Source organism: Zingiber officinale, chromosome 8A, assembly GCF_018446385.1.
Source record: "Zingiber officinale cultivar Zhangliang chromosome 8A, Zo_v1.1, whole genome shotgun sequence".
Lineage (NCBI taxonomy): Eukaryota > Viridiplantae > Streptophyta > Magnoliopsida > Zingiberales > Zingiberaceae > Zingiber > Zingiber officinale.
Window position 1 is genome coordinate 136,546,120 of NC_056000.1, and position 17,775 is coordinate 136,563,894.

Below are 17,775 nucleotides of genomic sequence, written 5' to 3' on the forward strand. Positions count from 1 at the left end.
GATAGCAATGAAGGGTATGAGACCTTCGTTGGTTTAAGTGGTATATGCTCAAGGGTGAGCATTGTTGATTATGAAGGGTATGGGACTTTCAAAATCGTGTTAATCACAACAAGTGGAATTGTGATCAACGATGAGTAACTCTCCCCCTGGAGAGTTTATTGTTTTTGATGTGTGCCAATAGGGGGAGAATGAAGGGTTTAAGTTACGCCTTCATTATCTAAGAGGGAGTTTGCCCTCTTAGGTGGAGAATGTAGGGTTTAACTTACGTCTTCATTACCTAGTGGCATGAAGGAGGTTGAGGCTATGAGATTAGCCTAACTTAAAGAAGGTATTGTCAAACATCAAAAAGGAGGAGATTTTTGGTGCAATATTCCCTAGGTCAAGGTTGACTAAGTTGACTGAGCTTGAATTGAGTCAAGCTCGAGTCATGATGTTTGGGTTTCGATGTTTGACAATACATGTAAACAACACATGAAGATTGCAGGTGCAATTGTTCATGAGTGAAGCTTGACTGAAAGTCTTGGTGAGTGAAGCCAGGCAGATGAAAATCCTAGTGAGTGAAGCTAGGTGAAAATCCTAGTGAGTGAAGCTAGGTGAAAGTCCTGGTGAGTGAAGCCAGGCAGATGAAAATCCTAGTGAGTGAAGCTAGGTGAAAGTCCTGGTGAGTGAAGCCAGGCAAATGAAAATCCTAGTGAGTGAAGCTAGGTGAAAATCCTGGTGAGTGAAGCCAGGTAGATTGGAAGTCCTGGTGAGTGAAGCCAGGCAATAGAGGAAAAGTCCAAGTAGGTCAAGGATTGACCAGATACTTGGCACGAGGAAATCCAGGTGGATCAAGGTTGATCGGACACTTGGTGGTGAAAGTCCAAGTAGGTCAAAGGGATTGACTGGATACTTGGCACGAGGAGGAAAAGTCCAAGTGGGTCAAAGGGATTGACCGGACACTTGGTGAGCGAGTTCTAGCAGGTCAAGGGTGATCAGATGCTAGGCATGAGGTACCAACAGGTCATGGTTGACCGGATGTTGGTTTAGGGAACTTTGGACTTGATTTTGGGCAAAATCAAGGAGTTGGATCGATCAGTCGATCGATCGGCTCATGCCAAATCGATCGGCCGATCGATTGGGTGAGTCCCCGCGACAAGCCTTCTCCCAATCGATAGGTGGATCGATTGGGAGAGGCTTGCGATCGCACAGAACACCTCTAGATCGATCGGCCGATCGATCCAGAGCCCACAATCGATCAGGCGATCGATTGGGAGGTCTGTATTCACGCGATAAGCCTTAGATCGATCAACCGATCGATCCAGGCCATTCCCGAGAGCTCAGAGGCACTCTGGATCAATCGGGTGATCGATCCAAAGTCTCCCCAATCGATTGGGAGCAATCCAATCGATTAGGATTCGACCGTTAACGTCGTATTTAGCTGGTGGCGTGCAATTTCCACAGTAGATCACGACCAAAGCTCGCACTGTTCATCTCAGATCATCTCAGCGCTTCCACAACATCTCCACAAAGTTCTCACCGCCAGTTCTTGAAGGATCTTGAAGGCACGTCCAAGTCAAGAGGCGAAGAAGAAAGCTAGGGTTAGGGTTTTTCTTGTGCAAACTTGTAAGCTCTTGCTTGTATTTTGTTCCCTTCCCTTTCTTCTTGTAGTGTGAACTTGTAGGGCTTCTCCGCCTTTGGTAGTTACCATAAAGGAGTGTTTTTATTAGTGGAGGGTGCATGAATGTGTGGATCCTTGGATTAGTCACCTCTTCTTGAGCTGGATACCAAGTAAATCCTTAGTGTTAGCGTTGTGTTTGTTTTCTTTGTATTTTCCGTTGCATATCTTTGAAGAAACAAGCAACGAAGAGCACGACGAGTGCACCGAGCTATTCACCCCCCTCTAGCTACATATTTGGTCCTAACAGTGAAACCCTAGATTTATATTTGGCAAAATAGGGTTGGACAATCAATTAATTGATCGATTGGCCAAGCCCAATCGATTGGTCAATCAATTGGGAGGCTATCACAAAAATGCATAGACGATTTCCCAATCGATCAACTGATCGATTGGGCATGTTGAATCGATCAATCGATCGATTGAACATGGTTTTTTCGTGAACAGAGCCTCGCGGAATCGATCCGTTGATCGATTGACCTAAACTGATCGATCAGTTGATCGATTCAAGTGCATTTTCTGCTAATAGAGCCTCACGGAATCAATCAGCTGATCGATTGAGTGACTTTGATCGATTGAGTCTCAACTTCAATCGATTGGAAAAGCTGATTAAGGCTGATTTTGTTTGTTTTCAGTCCATAAAGCCATGTTTATTCATGTTAATCATTTCTAAACCCATGGAACTCATTTATGATATCTAAGGGTAGTTTTCGTGATGAAAACAAGAAAAGAATGATTAAGAAAGATTAAGTTGGAGTTTAAGATGAGGTTTGCATTCATTATTACTTTTTGAACCTCGGAACTTTAAATTTTGAGTTTCCTAAAGGTTTAGGAATTCCAAGTCATTGTTGATGTAATGACAAAAGTTTGGAGTATGTTTTGAGGGGGAGCTACTCCTTAAATAAATGAGTTAGATATTTTTTACATTAGAAGATTGTAAACCTTCATTATTGTGAATGTTCAAGGTTGAGTGTTAGAAAATAATGGAAGATTGAATATCTTCATTATGGAGTGTGAATGCTCTAGAATGAGCATTGTATGATGGAAGTATGCTCTAGGATGAGCATTTGGGGATAATGAAGGGTATGAGACATTCATTATGATGTTGTGAATGACAAGTAAGGTTGTAAACAATATGTGGATAACTCTTTAGGAGAAGAGTTTTTGATGTGTACTAATGGAGAAAAATGTAGGGTTTAAGTTAGACCTTCATTACTCAAAGGGGGAGTTTGCCCTCTTGGAAAGGGAGAGAATGAAGGAAACTCCCATTCATATTTTGGCATGAAGGAGAAGTTGATGCTATAGGATTAGTCTAACTTAAATGTATTGTCAAATATCAAAAAGAAGAAGATTGTTGGTGCAATATCGCCTCGATGAAGGTTGACCAGGTTAATTAAGCTTGAGTTGGCTCAGTTTAAGTTGTGATGTTTGGGTTTCGCTGTTTGACAATATGAGAGAAAGAAGTCAAGTAAGTCAAGGTTGATCAGATATCTGACTGGGAAGTTCTCACTGGAGGTCAGGCAAGGGAAGGTCTAATGGAAAAGTTGGCAGAAGATGACAATCCAAGTGAGTCAGTGTTGACCGGACACTTAGTGTGAAAGTCCTGGTGAGTGAAACCAGATAGTTGGAAAGTCCTGGTGAGTGAAGCCACACAGTGGGAAAGTCCTAGTGAGTAAAGCTAGACAGATGGAAAATACTAGTGAGTGAAGCTAGGCAGAAGGAAATCCTGGTAAGTGAAGTCAGGTGAAATTCCTAGTGCATGAAGCTAGGTAGATGAAAATCCTAATGAGTGAAATTAGGTGAAAAGTCCTAGTGAGTGAAGCTAGGCAGTGTGAAAGTTTTAGTGAGTGAAGTTAGACAGTGAGGAAGTTCTGGTGAGTGAAGCTAGACATATGAAAATTTAGGTGGATTAAGGTTGATCGGAGACCTGGTGTTTGGAAGTCCAAGTGGGTCACGGATGATTGGACACTTGACATGAGATGGTAGGTCCAAGCGGGTCAAGGTTGACCAGACACTTGGCACATAGGGAAAAGTCTAAGTGGGTCAAAGGATTGACTGAACACCTGGTGATGAAGTCTCAGCAGATTAATGTTGACCAGATGCTAGCCATGAGGAGTTCCAATAGATCACAGTTGACCGGATGTTGGAAGTGAAACCCTAAACTTGTGTTTACCGAAATAGGGTTGGACATTCGATCGGTTGATCATTAGCCCAAGCCTAATTAATCAATCGATCAATTGGAAGGTTATCGTAAAAATGCATAGAGGGTTTCCCAATCAATCAACCGATCGATTAGGGAAGATTTTCTTACAAAGGTGCGAGACATCCTGAATTGATTGGTCAATCGAATCCGGGGAAATCTGCGAGAGCACAGAGGTGCTCTGAATCGATCAGTCGATTAATCAAAGCCTCCCAAATATATTGGGATATGACTATTGCGCAGGTTGCAAGGTTTATACAGCTGAGATCTCACGGATCTGAGGTGCTAATCAATTGGGAGCATGCCCAATCGATTGAGAGCCCTAAAAGTACAAATATAAAGGTGATGGCGAGTTCAAATGTTGCATCTCTTCGCATAACTTTTTCTCCCACTTTCTTCACCGTGCTCACAGGTCATCACCGTCGGTTCTTGAGGCTTCTTGGAGACAAGTGTTGTTGCACTTCCAGGATCAAAAGGCATTCTCAATCAAGAAAAAGAAGCTAGCTAGAGTTTCACTTGTATAAATGTTGTAAGATTTCTATTGTACTAGCTTTTCTTTTATTCTTGTTGTATTGTGAGCATGTACAAGGTTTCTCTGTCTTTGGAGTGTTTCTGAGAAAATGCTTTTCATAGTGGATGTGAGTGAGGAAGAGTGGACCCTTAGATTAGTCATCTTAAGGAGGTGTATACCAAGTAAAACGAAGGTATTAGCGTTTGCTTCAAGAATTCCACTGTAAATCAACTCAACGAAGGGAAGGGAGCTAATCACCCCTAGCTCCCGGAGTGTTTCAATTAAAAAAAAGATTAAAATTGGAAAACAATACAAGTTAATATATTAAGAATGTGAATTTATAGATCATAAGATCAAAATTAAAAAAAGTGTAATTTACGGGACTAAAAAGATCATTTCCTCTTATTTATAATCAATGTAACATAAACCTCTCATTCTATTTGCCCTAGCTTGCAATTAACTATAAATTTGTTTACTTAATTATATTCACAACTTAGTGTATCCATAAAGTTACCAAAAAAAATCTTCTAAATCTTTTTATTATAGTCTTTATATCCGTTAAATCCCTACCTCTTGCTTCTAACTATTATTGTTTGATAGTAATTCTAACTTCCAAACTCTTTACATTTGTAAAAGTCAAGAACGTGATTCTTTAAAAAATTAAAATTTTGATGAGAATTTAAAAAGTATCATGAAAAGTTCATATTGAGCTCCAAATATTTTGATAGGATGCATATTATTTATAATATAATGGAGTAGGTATATATTTTAAGTTAAAAGAAAAGAAATTATTGAACATGATTAGTGATATAGGTAAGTTTTCTATCTTAAAATCATTGGCACTAGGAGTGAGCAGTCAATCCGTCAAATCGATCAACCCGTTTATACCGACCCGACCCGAACCGAAAAAAAATAATCCACCGGATATAGGATCGGATGTAGGGTCCTAATATTACATTATCTGATCTAGTAGGGTCGGATAATTTTTTATCCCAATATCCGAACCAACCCGATCCGATCATCCTACTTGTAGCAACTAATGTTGATAAGCTGTTACACGTTGTAGCAACTACTGCCGATAAACTGCTATACGTTGTAATAGTTATTTCCGATTAGCTGCTATAACGTGTAATGAGTAATGTCTATTATCATTTTTAAAAAAATTATTTTTTTTGTTATATTTATATTTTATATTTCATTAGATATAGGGTCGGATATCCAAATAACTGATAACCTGTCGGATATCTGAAATATAAGAACCACCGGATATAGGGTCGGATGTAGGTCCTGATTTTGTATTATCTGATCTAGTAGGGTCGGATAATTTTTTACCCTAATAATTGAATCAATCCGATTCATGATCACCCTTAATTGGCACACCTCTTGAACCGGCGAGACGCATCTTTGAGTGTTAAATGCATCCTTTGGTTAGTAGATGTAATCCTTTGAAAGGTATACATACTCCTTATGGTAAATAATTTAAAGTGGTAGATGCACCCCTTAGAATAATATCACCATCAATTTACTATTATCGAGTATTGACTTTCAAATTTCAAACCGAATTATTTCAAGTAAATCGGTTCAATTTCGATTATGAATTTTGAAATTCCATTAAATCAATCAAATTGCTTTTTATTAAAAAATAATAATAAAATATTTTTTATTAAATTGATTAAGTTTTTATTTAAAAGTTTTAATATTTTTTAAACAATAGTCAATTGGGTTATCAATCTTGATTGATTTTTTTTATTAGTTTAACTTTAATAAATTTGATTTAGTTTTAATCGAATATTCACTCCAACTAATATCGAAACTTCAAATTACTTGTCCATCTTTAACTACGAAAATGGTGGTAAACAAAAGAACAAATTACATATTTTTGGAACAAATGACGAACTGATTCATATTAGTGACGGCGTAGAGGGTGATAAGTATTGGTCCCTTGCGCCTAGTAAGAGAAGGATAAATTGTCCTGCAGAACTAAAACAACGAATACCTTTCTTAAACAATGGAACTTAATACAATTACATACTTAATCAAAAGGGAATATTGGAATTAAAATAAGTATGAGACACACAAATTTTTACTTAGTTGATAATCAGAAGATTGCTACTCTAAGGAAGATAAACTCCCTATAAAGATCTCTTTCTCGAATAAAACGTTCGAGGCGAAGAAGCCTCGTATAAGAAAATGAAGCTCAGAAATAAAAGACTGAATAGATTTCGAAGTACAGAATGTGTTGTTCGAAATTGAGAAGACCAAGGCTTTATTTATATAGCCCACTAGTAAAAAATGGTCATTTGTTGATGTGGCACGGTTTGGGCCCGCCCCCTTTCCAAGAGCCCCCAGCATGACAACTCTTATCTTCTCGCAAATGGCTACGTAACGGACGCGGGATAAAATTTTATCCCGCTCCGAAGGCTCGAATCCTTGCTGATCTGATGCACAACGTCGAAGAGGTCAAGGCGCCTCGGCTTGACCAAAGTGGTCCGGGTGCCTGGACCAGAGTCAACTCAAAGTTGACTTTCTATTTGAGCTTCTGCTCCAGCTTCTCGTCCCTCGGAAACGTCACGTGTTTCCTTCTCATTCGTCAGCATACTCTTTCACAACACATCATCCCTCAGACGCACCGAGTCCGTCGACTCTCTCCCGTACCATCATTCTCATCAGCTGCGTCTTTCACTCGACTTCCTGTGCTACTAAGTTCTTGCACACTTAGACATAATGATTAAAACACAATAGGACCTAACTTAATTTGGTTGATCACATCAAAACTACCACATAGTACTTATAATAAATACTCTTTTAGTTGAGATTTATTAATTTTAATAATCTAGATAAATTATTAAAATTTTAAAGTATAAAATTAATTTAATAATTTTTTTTTTTTTTGGAGTAAACAAACTCGTTTAATGTGGAGTTGAGGGTGCTATAATTTATTTATTCATGCGGGTAAAATCCCAAGCCCAAACGTAAGAAGATTAGAAAACTAGACTAGCTTATCTCCCTATTCTTCGTTTATGGAGAGGATCCATCGTTTCCTATCACTCACTCATTCAATTAACACCTCAAAATTCACTTCATGCAAGAGCATTCGTATCAATTTATTGTCCCCTCGGGATAGTCTAGTGGCTAGCGCATGAGATATTGCCATCATGAGATTTGGGATTCGAATCTCGGCATAGTCGAAGTAAATGTCTCCCTTATGTGCTAGTCACTATTCTAAAGGCAAGTAGCCGTCCGTGATTTACCTCTTCCATGTTGGCCCTGGGACGGGTTGGCGGGGGCGCTGGGGGCGAGCGTATTCGCCTGCCACCATTCATATCAATTTATTGTCCCCTCATGATGGTCTAGTGGCTAGTGTATAAGGTGTTGTCATAATGAGATATTAGGTTCGAATCTCGGTAAAGCCGAGGTAAATATCTCCATTATGTATTAGTCACTATTCCAAAGGCTAGTAGCCGCCTGTGATTTACCTTCTCCGTGTTGACCCTGAGACTGGTTGGCGGGGATGCTCATGGGATGGGTTGGTGGGGGCGCTGGGGGCAAGCGTATTCGCCTTTTGTCACAATTCATATCAATTTATTTGTCCTCTTAAGACGGTATGATGATTAAAGTATGGGGTGTTACCATATGAGATCTTGGAGTCGAAATTAAACTCGACATGTCCGAGCATACCTCCCCATGTCTTGTCACCTGCACTAATGGCTAGTAACCACCCATGATTTACCTCCTCCGTGTTGGCCTAGAAACGAATTGGCAAGGACACTGATGCAAGCGAATCATCTTTTGCCACATTGATATCAATTTATCTATAATATTTCTAAAATTTAAAATAAATCATTTACTTTATTAAATTTAGACAATTAATTTTTACTACACACCATATCAACTACCATAAAATTTTTATTATCTTTTATTTTTTATTATTTTCTTCTCTTTCTTCTATTTTTATCTCTCTTCATATATAATATCCACTTTTCATTACCCAATACAATCCTTTTAAATATTTTTATTTAAAATATAAATTTTAAGAGAAATTCTGTATTCAGGAAAAAAAATTGCTATTAAGTTATTCAAGATGATGTGGATGCTCAATAAAATTTAATTCAATTAAAATAATTAAATAAATTAATTTGAAAATTCGATTCAATCTATTCAAAATTTATTTTTTAAAATATTGATTATTTTGATGAAATAGGTTCGTTATGAATTTTAAAATTCAATTAAATTATTTTTTTATTGAATAAAAAATATTGAGAATTTTAATTTTTTTATTAAACTGATTAATTTTTTCAATAAAAGTTTTACTATTTTTTAAAATTTTAAAAATTAGTTAATTCGGCTACTAACAAAATTAATAGATTGTTATCGATTCTATATATCAATTTTATATCAATTTATTTTTAAGTACACATACCATTTCAAGTTGACTTATTATTTTGGATAAGAGAAAAAGTTTAGGATAAAAGTAAATTTTAATATTGTACAATTGATTAACCATTGCCTTTTAAAACTTAAAATAGAAGCACTTACCCATGGATGAAAAAAAATCTACGAGTTTATCTTCATAAATGAAATATTGATTTGGTATTGGATGGCCTTACAAACAAGGCAAAAACTATAGGGTCTACTACAGACGACTTACTGATGTGCTTTCATAGTTTACCTTGAAAATTAATGAAAAATTTCTATAGGTCGAATTAGTCATCTCCAGAATTAATTGGATTGTAAAAATTGAACATGTGGGTTATAAAAAATAAAATAGAAGCACAATAAATTATAATTATAAGTCATGACAAACCTTCCTATCTTTAGAACTTTTTAGTGAGAGCCATAAGCATTCAAGAGTTTATAAACTTCCAACTTGAGTATTGATCAGTAAGTTGAGCTAGTAACTTCCGTTTATAGAATAAGGATTTCTTTCAAAAAGGATTATTATTATTATTATTTAAATTAATCAATTGTTAATTGGTTGTTTCCTAGCTTTAGAATGTGTTCCCGATCATTGAAATTTTCAATAATCTTATTTTATTTATTAATTAATTAATTTCAAATGATTAAGTATAATTAATTTCCAATGATTAAGTATTTTTAAGTATAATTGATTAATTATAGCCCTATGAGAATTGACACGCATCTTTAGTTAACATTTGGGGTACATACATGTGTTCATAAACCTCAATTACTCACGTGCGAACTAACACTTTTATCAAATAATCTTTCATCACTCAAATAATAAAAAAATATTAATTTTTCATTCGCCAAATATAATTACATTGCTGTTCATGTCCATATTTTTGGACTAATTAGTTAGCAAAAGCCAATTTCCAACAATTTAATCCCTAATCCTTTAATTTTTTAAATGAAACTCAATTTCCTCGTAATTAAACTAATCAAAACTAATCAGAGTCTATACATAGTATGCTAAACTTCATCAGCTTCTCCACACGTTAATCCTCCTTTTGGCTTATCTATAAAGGATGCTGGTCGAAACGGAGAATTTCATATTTAGGTTCGGCGGTTCCACGTTCAAATTCAAATACCAATTTACAGATTGGGAGAGAGATGAAAAAAAATATATATATAAACTAAAGCTGTTAAGGATATAAGCATCTTACAAGCCTTGAAGATTTTTTTTTTTTACTTTCTTAAAGGAAAAAGTAAAGAAAAGAAAAGAAAAAGAAATTAAATACATAAATTAAATTAAAGCTGACAAGGATTTTGGTTGGTCACAAGCCTTTAATTCTGAAGAAAATTGAATTTTCCATGGCGTGAGATGTAGATTAAGGATATTTTATGTTGCGGACCAGGGTAAAGCATGATGTTTATTCTACTCCATGAGCAAAAGAATACTTTGCTTTGCTTGTGGCGATGGCAAATGAAAGATGCAGATGATGGTAAGAAAGTTTGCTTCACGATGGTGTACATATCAAAACTAATTTGGTTGACTACCATTCTCTCCACCATTTGATAAACCCATTCACTAGCAAAGAAAATAAGAAGTTGAAGAGATAATGTCGGTGTTCCACGAATTGAAGCATCTATTGCTGCAGGTGCTCCCATCGTCTTCCCTGATGGCACAAGGTCGCTTGCTGTGTATCCAAAACCACTTGGCCATGGTTTGTGATAACCTTTGGGCCATCAATTCAATGATCGCTTTCCCTGAGATGAGAATGCTGTCTAAAAATTTTTCAGAAAGATGGGCGAACTTTGGCAAGGTGTTAGATGTGCCTCCAGAATTTGAAGATTGGGAGAGAGATGTGGCTGCAGCAGTTATAGATGTGGGAGAGTTGCTCAGTAGAATCATGGATTGGGAAGCAAGTTTCCATCGTTCCATTGTGGGCAACACCCAACAGGTGAACTTTCGCCATGTTATTCTAGTAGAGCTGAAAGAGATGTTGTGCAGCTTGAATTCTCTTGTGCTGAGAGGATCTTCAATGGGTCTTCGGAGGGACCCTATGGGTTCTATGAACCCACTCCGAGAAGACTACTCAATTGTCCTAAAAAATGAGGTGGTGGGTAGAGAGGAAGATCTAGAGAAATTCATTGCAATCTTGGAACAACAACTAGTATCATCCAACAACAATGGTGATGATGACGACCCGTTCGTAATTGTAATAGATGGCGAACAAGGAGTTGGGAAGACGACCTTGGCTCATATGATCTACCACCATACTTGGGTTTGCCAACAATTTCATCATCGCATTTGGGTGGATCTTCCCCTCGTTTCGACATTCAAGACGATTAATATTATTGGAAACGAATTTGTAAGGTCCATGAACAAGGAAGAATATTGTGATCAGAAATTACACCTAGACTTGCCGCTACCAGCCATGTGGGAATATATTAATGAACAACTCTGCAATAGTAGATACTTGTTGGTGCTTCATTGTGAAAATTTGGTTAGTTTGATGCAACCAACTGAGTGGAATGAATTGAAAAACATCTTATTGCGTGTGGGCGGGCCGGGGAGTGGAGTCTTGATCATCGACAAATCATCAACACAATCAGCTTTAAGAGATATGAATTTTTTAAATGGGATGAAGGATATTATAACATACTGCTTGAATCCCTTATCGATGGATGCATGGGTGGAATTATTCAAGAGACAGGCAGCAACGACAATCCCCTCATTGAAGCAAGACAAATCAAAGAAGGATGCATGGCGCATCCGAAATTACTTTCCTAGTCATACTTCTGGGGTAAAGGCTTTTGGATTGTTAAGCCAGAATGCAACAGCTGCAACTCACTTGCTTAATGATATTTATATGGTTAGGAATTTTCCTCTTGTCATCATACGATTACATCAATACCATCACCTACTTGATGCTTATAATGATTATGATGTTATCTTACACATGTTGACTGCTGAATACCTCATACCAACTGAAGGCCTCGAACGAGGTTGGATTCAGCTCTATGCAAGATCTTTAAGATATATAAACAAGCGAGAACTAGCATTACGATTATCAAGGATGGTCTACTTGCATATGAAGGTTCCCGAAAATTCAACTATTATTTCAAGGTGTTGTCGCTATTTGTGTTTGAAAATTAGTCATAGAGCTATACCATTTCGACTACCGACCATGCCAGTTGAGGTGAGCAATAAACTGATAACATTGATTCTACGAGAACAAGAGGAAGCGACACAAGAAGATGTTGAGGAAATAACACTTCAATTATATAAAAAAAGACGCATGAAAGCAACAACTGCAATATCAAAGTTCCTCAACAAGATGTCGGTAAGACTCGTACATTTGCGTATATTAGTTGTAGAAAGTGGTATGATCCAAAGGCTACCCAATGAAGTTAGCAAGTTGGTTAACTTGAGATACCTCCACCTTTCAAAGCTTAAGATGGAATTACTTCCGAAATCACTTTTTGACCTACCAAATTTACGAATTTTAAGTTTGCTTCGCTGCCAAAAGCTTCAAAAGATACCTGAACGAATCCATCAGCTTAAGAAGTTGCAGATTTTGAAACTAGCTTATTGTACAAAGCTTCAACAGTTGCCCAAATCTATAACAAGACTCAAAAACTTAGAAGCGCTTGATGTGGAAGGTTGTTGTTGGCTCAGCAAGCTCCCCGAGGATTTGGTCAATTTTAAATCATTGAGAATCCTCAACATCACAAGATGTGCATCCTTGTCTCAAATTCCTCATGGGATCGGGCAATCAATTGACCTTCGTAAGTTGTCAGGAATATTTATCAGTGTCGATGGAGGATTTGTGCTCACCCAGTTGCAAGCTTTAACAAATCTTCAGGAAATAAGATTACGAAACCTAGAACGAGCAGAGAAGACTCAAACTGAGTTGCTGATGGGCCAACAAAGTCTTCACGACTTGTCATTGCATTGGGGTGGTGAAGAAGTAGATGAGAGTTCTGAATTAGCTCTGTCACAGCAGGTACTCGAAGCTCTCCGCCCCAACGTGCATTTGAAAAGTCTAGAGATCATGTCTTATAAGGGAGTGGAATTTCCTACTTGGATGAGTAAACGACAACTTGTTCGTTTTGATTCTTTGGTTGAAGTGAGACTCATCAATCTCAGGAGGTGTGCTACATTACCATCACTCGGTCAACTTCCTTGTCTTGAGAAGCTTGAGATAAGTGGCATGGATTTAATAAAACACATAGACAATACATTTTATGGTGACGGCGACACATTTTGTGTGTTGAGAGAGCTCACTTTTTCAGAAATGCTTGCGCTAGAGAAATGGTCTATGCCGGAAAGAAATGTTTTTGTTGAGCTTGAACAATTGACACTAATTCAGTGCCCAAAACTCAAGGAAATAGATTTGCATTCTCGACCTTCTCTATTTTATGATGTTACAATAAGAGTATGGTTGAACAATGAGACAATATGGTCTGTTGAATTTTACAGTTGGGACAAGCTCCATTACATTGAATTTTACAGTTGGGACAAGCTCCATTACATTGAATTTTACAGTTGGGGCTGACGGAGGCGTTGAGGGTGAACGTACTCACCTTTTACCACCATTGAATCACATATTTATCAAGCAACTAATCAAATCGATTCATTAATGCTCATCAAGCATACAAAACTCCTGCATATAGTTAATGATGCCTATGAAGAAAATTGTTTGATTTGATTTGTTGGATGTTTTACAGATTTATTAAAAAAATATTTATTATTGTTGATATTATCTTAAATTAATTTATTATTTATTTAATTGATAAACAATAAATTAAAGTTAGATAACTGCATCTTTTCCTTTTTCTTTGTAAACTATGCATGTGAACCAATTTGAGCCAACTTAGGCGAAAGATTAGAATGTTATTTTTATCTTTATTTAGTTATATGAACTTATTGTCTGAAGATTTTTTAAACATGTAACATAATTATTATTTTGCTAATTTAATTTTGAATTTAAATACATAAAAATACTATCTTTCTTTAAATTATTTATAGCAGATTAAAACGAGTGACCATATAAGTTTTATTTATTAAATCAATAATTTAATTTAGAAGAATAATCGTATGAAAAATTGAAGCTCAATTAATTTTTCAATAAATATATTTAAAAATTAGATAAGATAAATGTTCAACTACAATACTTGCATAATTGGCTATGGCCTCATTAATGCTCATACATAATTTATAAAAAAATTTATTTATTAATTTATCTATATAAAATTTAGTTATAAATTTATTTTTATATAAAAGTTATAATAAATATCTTATAAATTATATAATTATATAGTATTTGAAATATATCAAAAATAAAACTTAATGATTTTTATTTATTGAAGTTTTTTTAATAGGTAATAGCTCTAACAAGAAAATTTAAACTCAGAAATAGTTATGTTTCTAGAGAAACTTAGTTATAACTGACTCATTTATTATCTAAAGTTTTTTTTAAACATGTAACATAATTATTATTTTGTTAATTTAATATATATATATATATATATATATATATATATATATATATTGACACTATAGTTTTTTAAATTATTTATAATAGGTTAAAAATTAATGACAATATAAGTTTTATTTATTAAATCAATGATTTAATTTAATAGCATGATCGCATCATATCACTTTTTGAGCTCAATAAAAAAGTAAAGCTCAATTAACTTTTCAATAAATATACTTAAAAATTAGATAAGATAAATGCATACAAGTACATTCTTACCACAATTAATTATAAATAAATTTATAATTGTCTATGGCCTCATTAATGCTCATAAATAATTAATAAATAAATTTGTTTATTAATTTATCTATCTAAAATTTAATTATAAAATTATTATTATATAAAAATTATAATAAATATCTTATAAATATAATTGTATAATTATATACTATTTGTAATATGTTAAACTTGGTTTAGGAAAGTTGAAAGGGAGAAAAATAATAAAGAGTCTCTTAGAGAAATTAGTAATTAGAGAGATTGTCATTTTTCAAACCTATTCTATTAAATTGATAATAAAAATATGATTTACAATAAAGATTATCCAATTTGATTATTAATAGGACGTTCTTATGTGCTCATCATAACTAATGCTCCCAAATACTCAAAATTATATACTCTATTTTTTTTAAAAAAAATATTAATTCTATTAGTTTTTCAGAAATATTCCTTCGTCCTTCACATCTACCTTCTCTATCTTCGGTTTGTCCAATAAACGATGGCTGTGAAATTGCAGCCAAGCAACAACACTAATAATCTTCATCATACTGATCACATCAAATGTAGACATGAAATAATCTTCGAAACTCACCCAAATTTAGAAGATCAACTGGTGATCCACAGTCGAAGATGTGCTTATTCCTGAGGATCGTGGCTAGAGCAAGATGGAAGTTGCTGTCATCTAAATAAACACCCCAAATTATATACCTCTCAATGCCACAATAGAATTTCAGATTGTTTCAAACCTGAAATTAACCTCTCTTACCTCAATCCAAATGCCCCCAACAATTTATTCGCTGCTGGAGAAGATTGTTGCCGGAGCTGATGGTATCTACAAACCCTAGCAACAATCGTCTGAGTCATAGGGATCGCTGCAGCTAGGGATCTACAATTCGGAACATCACTTCCTGTGGTCGAGAGGGTGGTAGTGTCGAGCAGAGTCTGGCACGATCGGACGACGGTGGATCGACCATAGAGCTCTGCCGGAAAGGTGGCATAAAGTGCTCGGCTCCCGACAAATTCTTGGTGTCCACGGCTAGGGTTGGGGATGGCACGACCGAAGAGGGCAGCGATGGCTAGGATGTAGTATGATAGGGCTTCTGCACGGGGCCAACGTCGAGGAAGGAGAGGTCAGTTGGGTGCGATGTGGTGGTTGCTGCAGCTGTGATGTCGGCTGCATCGAGAGCAAGGGTTACGCTAGTAGAAGAGGGGCGACGGTAAGGGGCTTTGCGGCACTCGCAATAGCCCATGACGTCGCCTCCCTAGTCGGCAGTGGCTACAGCGATGTCGACTTGTCTCACGCTAATGGACGGCGAGGGCGGCGTCAGCGATTGGGCAAGGCCGCGCGACGAGTTGGGTGAGAGGGGAGAGGGCGTCGGCGGCGGTGCGATGAAGAAGGGAAAAGGGGGGGTCGGCTGCGTGAGGGGTTAGGGCACGGAGAAAAATAGAAAAAGAGAGGGGAGAAAAAGGAAATAAACTTAGGTTTAACTTAATTAAAGCCTAAGTTATTTTCCTTAATCAACTCCTACCTTAATTGGGTATTTCAAACGGGTTTTACCAAGCCTATATATTTATCCTATTAAACTCATCATACGAGCTCTAATTAATTCCCAGAATTTTTTTAAAAATTTCTGAAAAATCCAATAAGATTATTTCATCAAATAACCTTATTATTTAATTATTAATTGTTTAGTATTTTACAGCTTATTTCCCGAAAGATTATTTTTTATCACAGTCAAAGTATATATCTGATCTGTTCGAGGATGCTCGTCTTACTGATAATAGAGTCATTAATACTCCTATTGAGACTAATGCTCGATATTTTTCATTTGATGTCTCACCTTTGTCGGATCCTAGTTTGTACAGAACTTTTGTTTGAAGCTTGATTTATCTCACTATGACTCGTCTAGATATTGTGTATGTTGTTCATGTGGTTAGTCAATTTGTCCCTGCAGCAACTGCAGTTCATTGGACTGCTATTCTTCGTATTCTCAGGTATTTTTGGGGCACTTAATTTCAAAGCATGTTATTTTCTTCTACTTCATCTCTTGAACTGTGTGCATACTCGGATATGGATTGGGCTGGTGATCCTACGGATCATAAATCTACCACTGATTTTTGCATTTTTCTTGGTGACTACCTCATTTCTTGGAAGAGTAAGAGGCAAGATGTTATTTCTAGATCTTCCACAGAACCTAAATATCGTGTCATGACCTTAACTACTTGTGAGATAGTTTGGTTGTGTTGGTTATTTGCGGATATGAGTATCTCTCTTCATCAACCTACTCCGTTATATTGTGATAATCAGAGTGCTATTCAAATTACATGCAATTCAAATTTTCATGAGCAGATGAAACATATTGAAATTGATTGTCACATTACTCGTCACCATCATCAGATTGGCATCATCACATTACCTTTTGTTCTTTCATAGCTACAGATTGCTGATATGTTTACCAAGTTACATTCCACTTGACGCTTTCATTTCTTATCTAACAAATTTTCAATACTTCTAGCTGTAGCATCGTGAGTTTGAGGGGAATGTTAGATTATATATATTTATTTGTTTATAGCTTTTAGGATATTTTGGTCTTTTTCCCTTTTATATTTAGAATTTAGGGGTTTTTAACTAAACTATATAAGACCTTATGTTGGGACCGTTGTGTCCACTAGAGGGGGGTGAATAGCGTCTCGTCGCGCGCTTGTGCTTGCTTCATCTTTGATATGCAGTAGAAAATAAAATACAAACACACTACAACGCTAACACACGGATTTACTTGGTATCCACCTCAAGATGAGGTGACTAATCCAAGGATCCACACATGACACTATCTCGACTAATAAAACACTCCTTCTCGGTTGCAGCCGGAGGCAGAGAAGCCTCGTACAAACTCACACAACAACACACACAAAAATACAAGAGGAGAGTACAAGATGCAAATGAAAACACTACTTCTTCTTGCTTACTTGTTGCTTATTGTTGCCTCTTGATTCTTGGAGAAACACCTCCAAGTGCCTTCAAGACTGCCAGTGAATGTTGGAGACTGTCGCTGAAGATCGCAGAGAAATCGCAGGAAGAAATCGCAAAGATCTGCGGAGAAAACGCTCCGCAACGGCTATATCCTGTGCTCCCAATCGATTGAATTGCCACGTCAGCACCACTCCATCGCAGCCGTCCATCACCTGCATCCTGCGCAACATTCACTTCGCAATCGATCGACCGATTGATTAGGACTGTCTGAATTGATCG

At 36.3% G+C, this 17,775-nt stretch overlaps 1 protein-coding gene across 1 annotated transcript; it reads left to right on the forward strand.

The window, feature by feature from the left end:
* Window positions 1-10,385: 10,385 nt before the first annotated feature.
* On the forward strand, window positions 10,386-13,328 carry LOC122011318 (disease resistance protein RGA2-like). Its single transcript, XM_042567705.1, has one exon. It carries the CDS (start codon window positions 10,386-10,388, stop codon window positions 13,326-13,328), a length of 2,943 nt encoding a protein of 980 aa, XP_042423639.1.
* The last annotated feature ends 4,447 nt before the right edge of the window (window positions 13,329-17,775 follow it).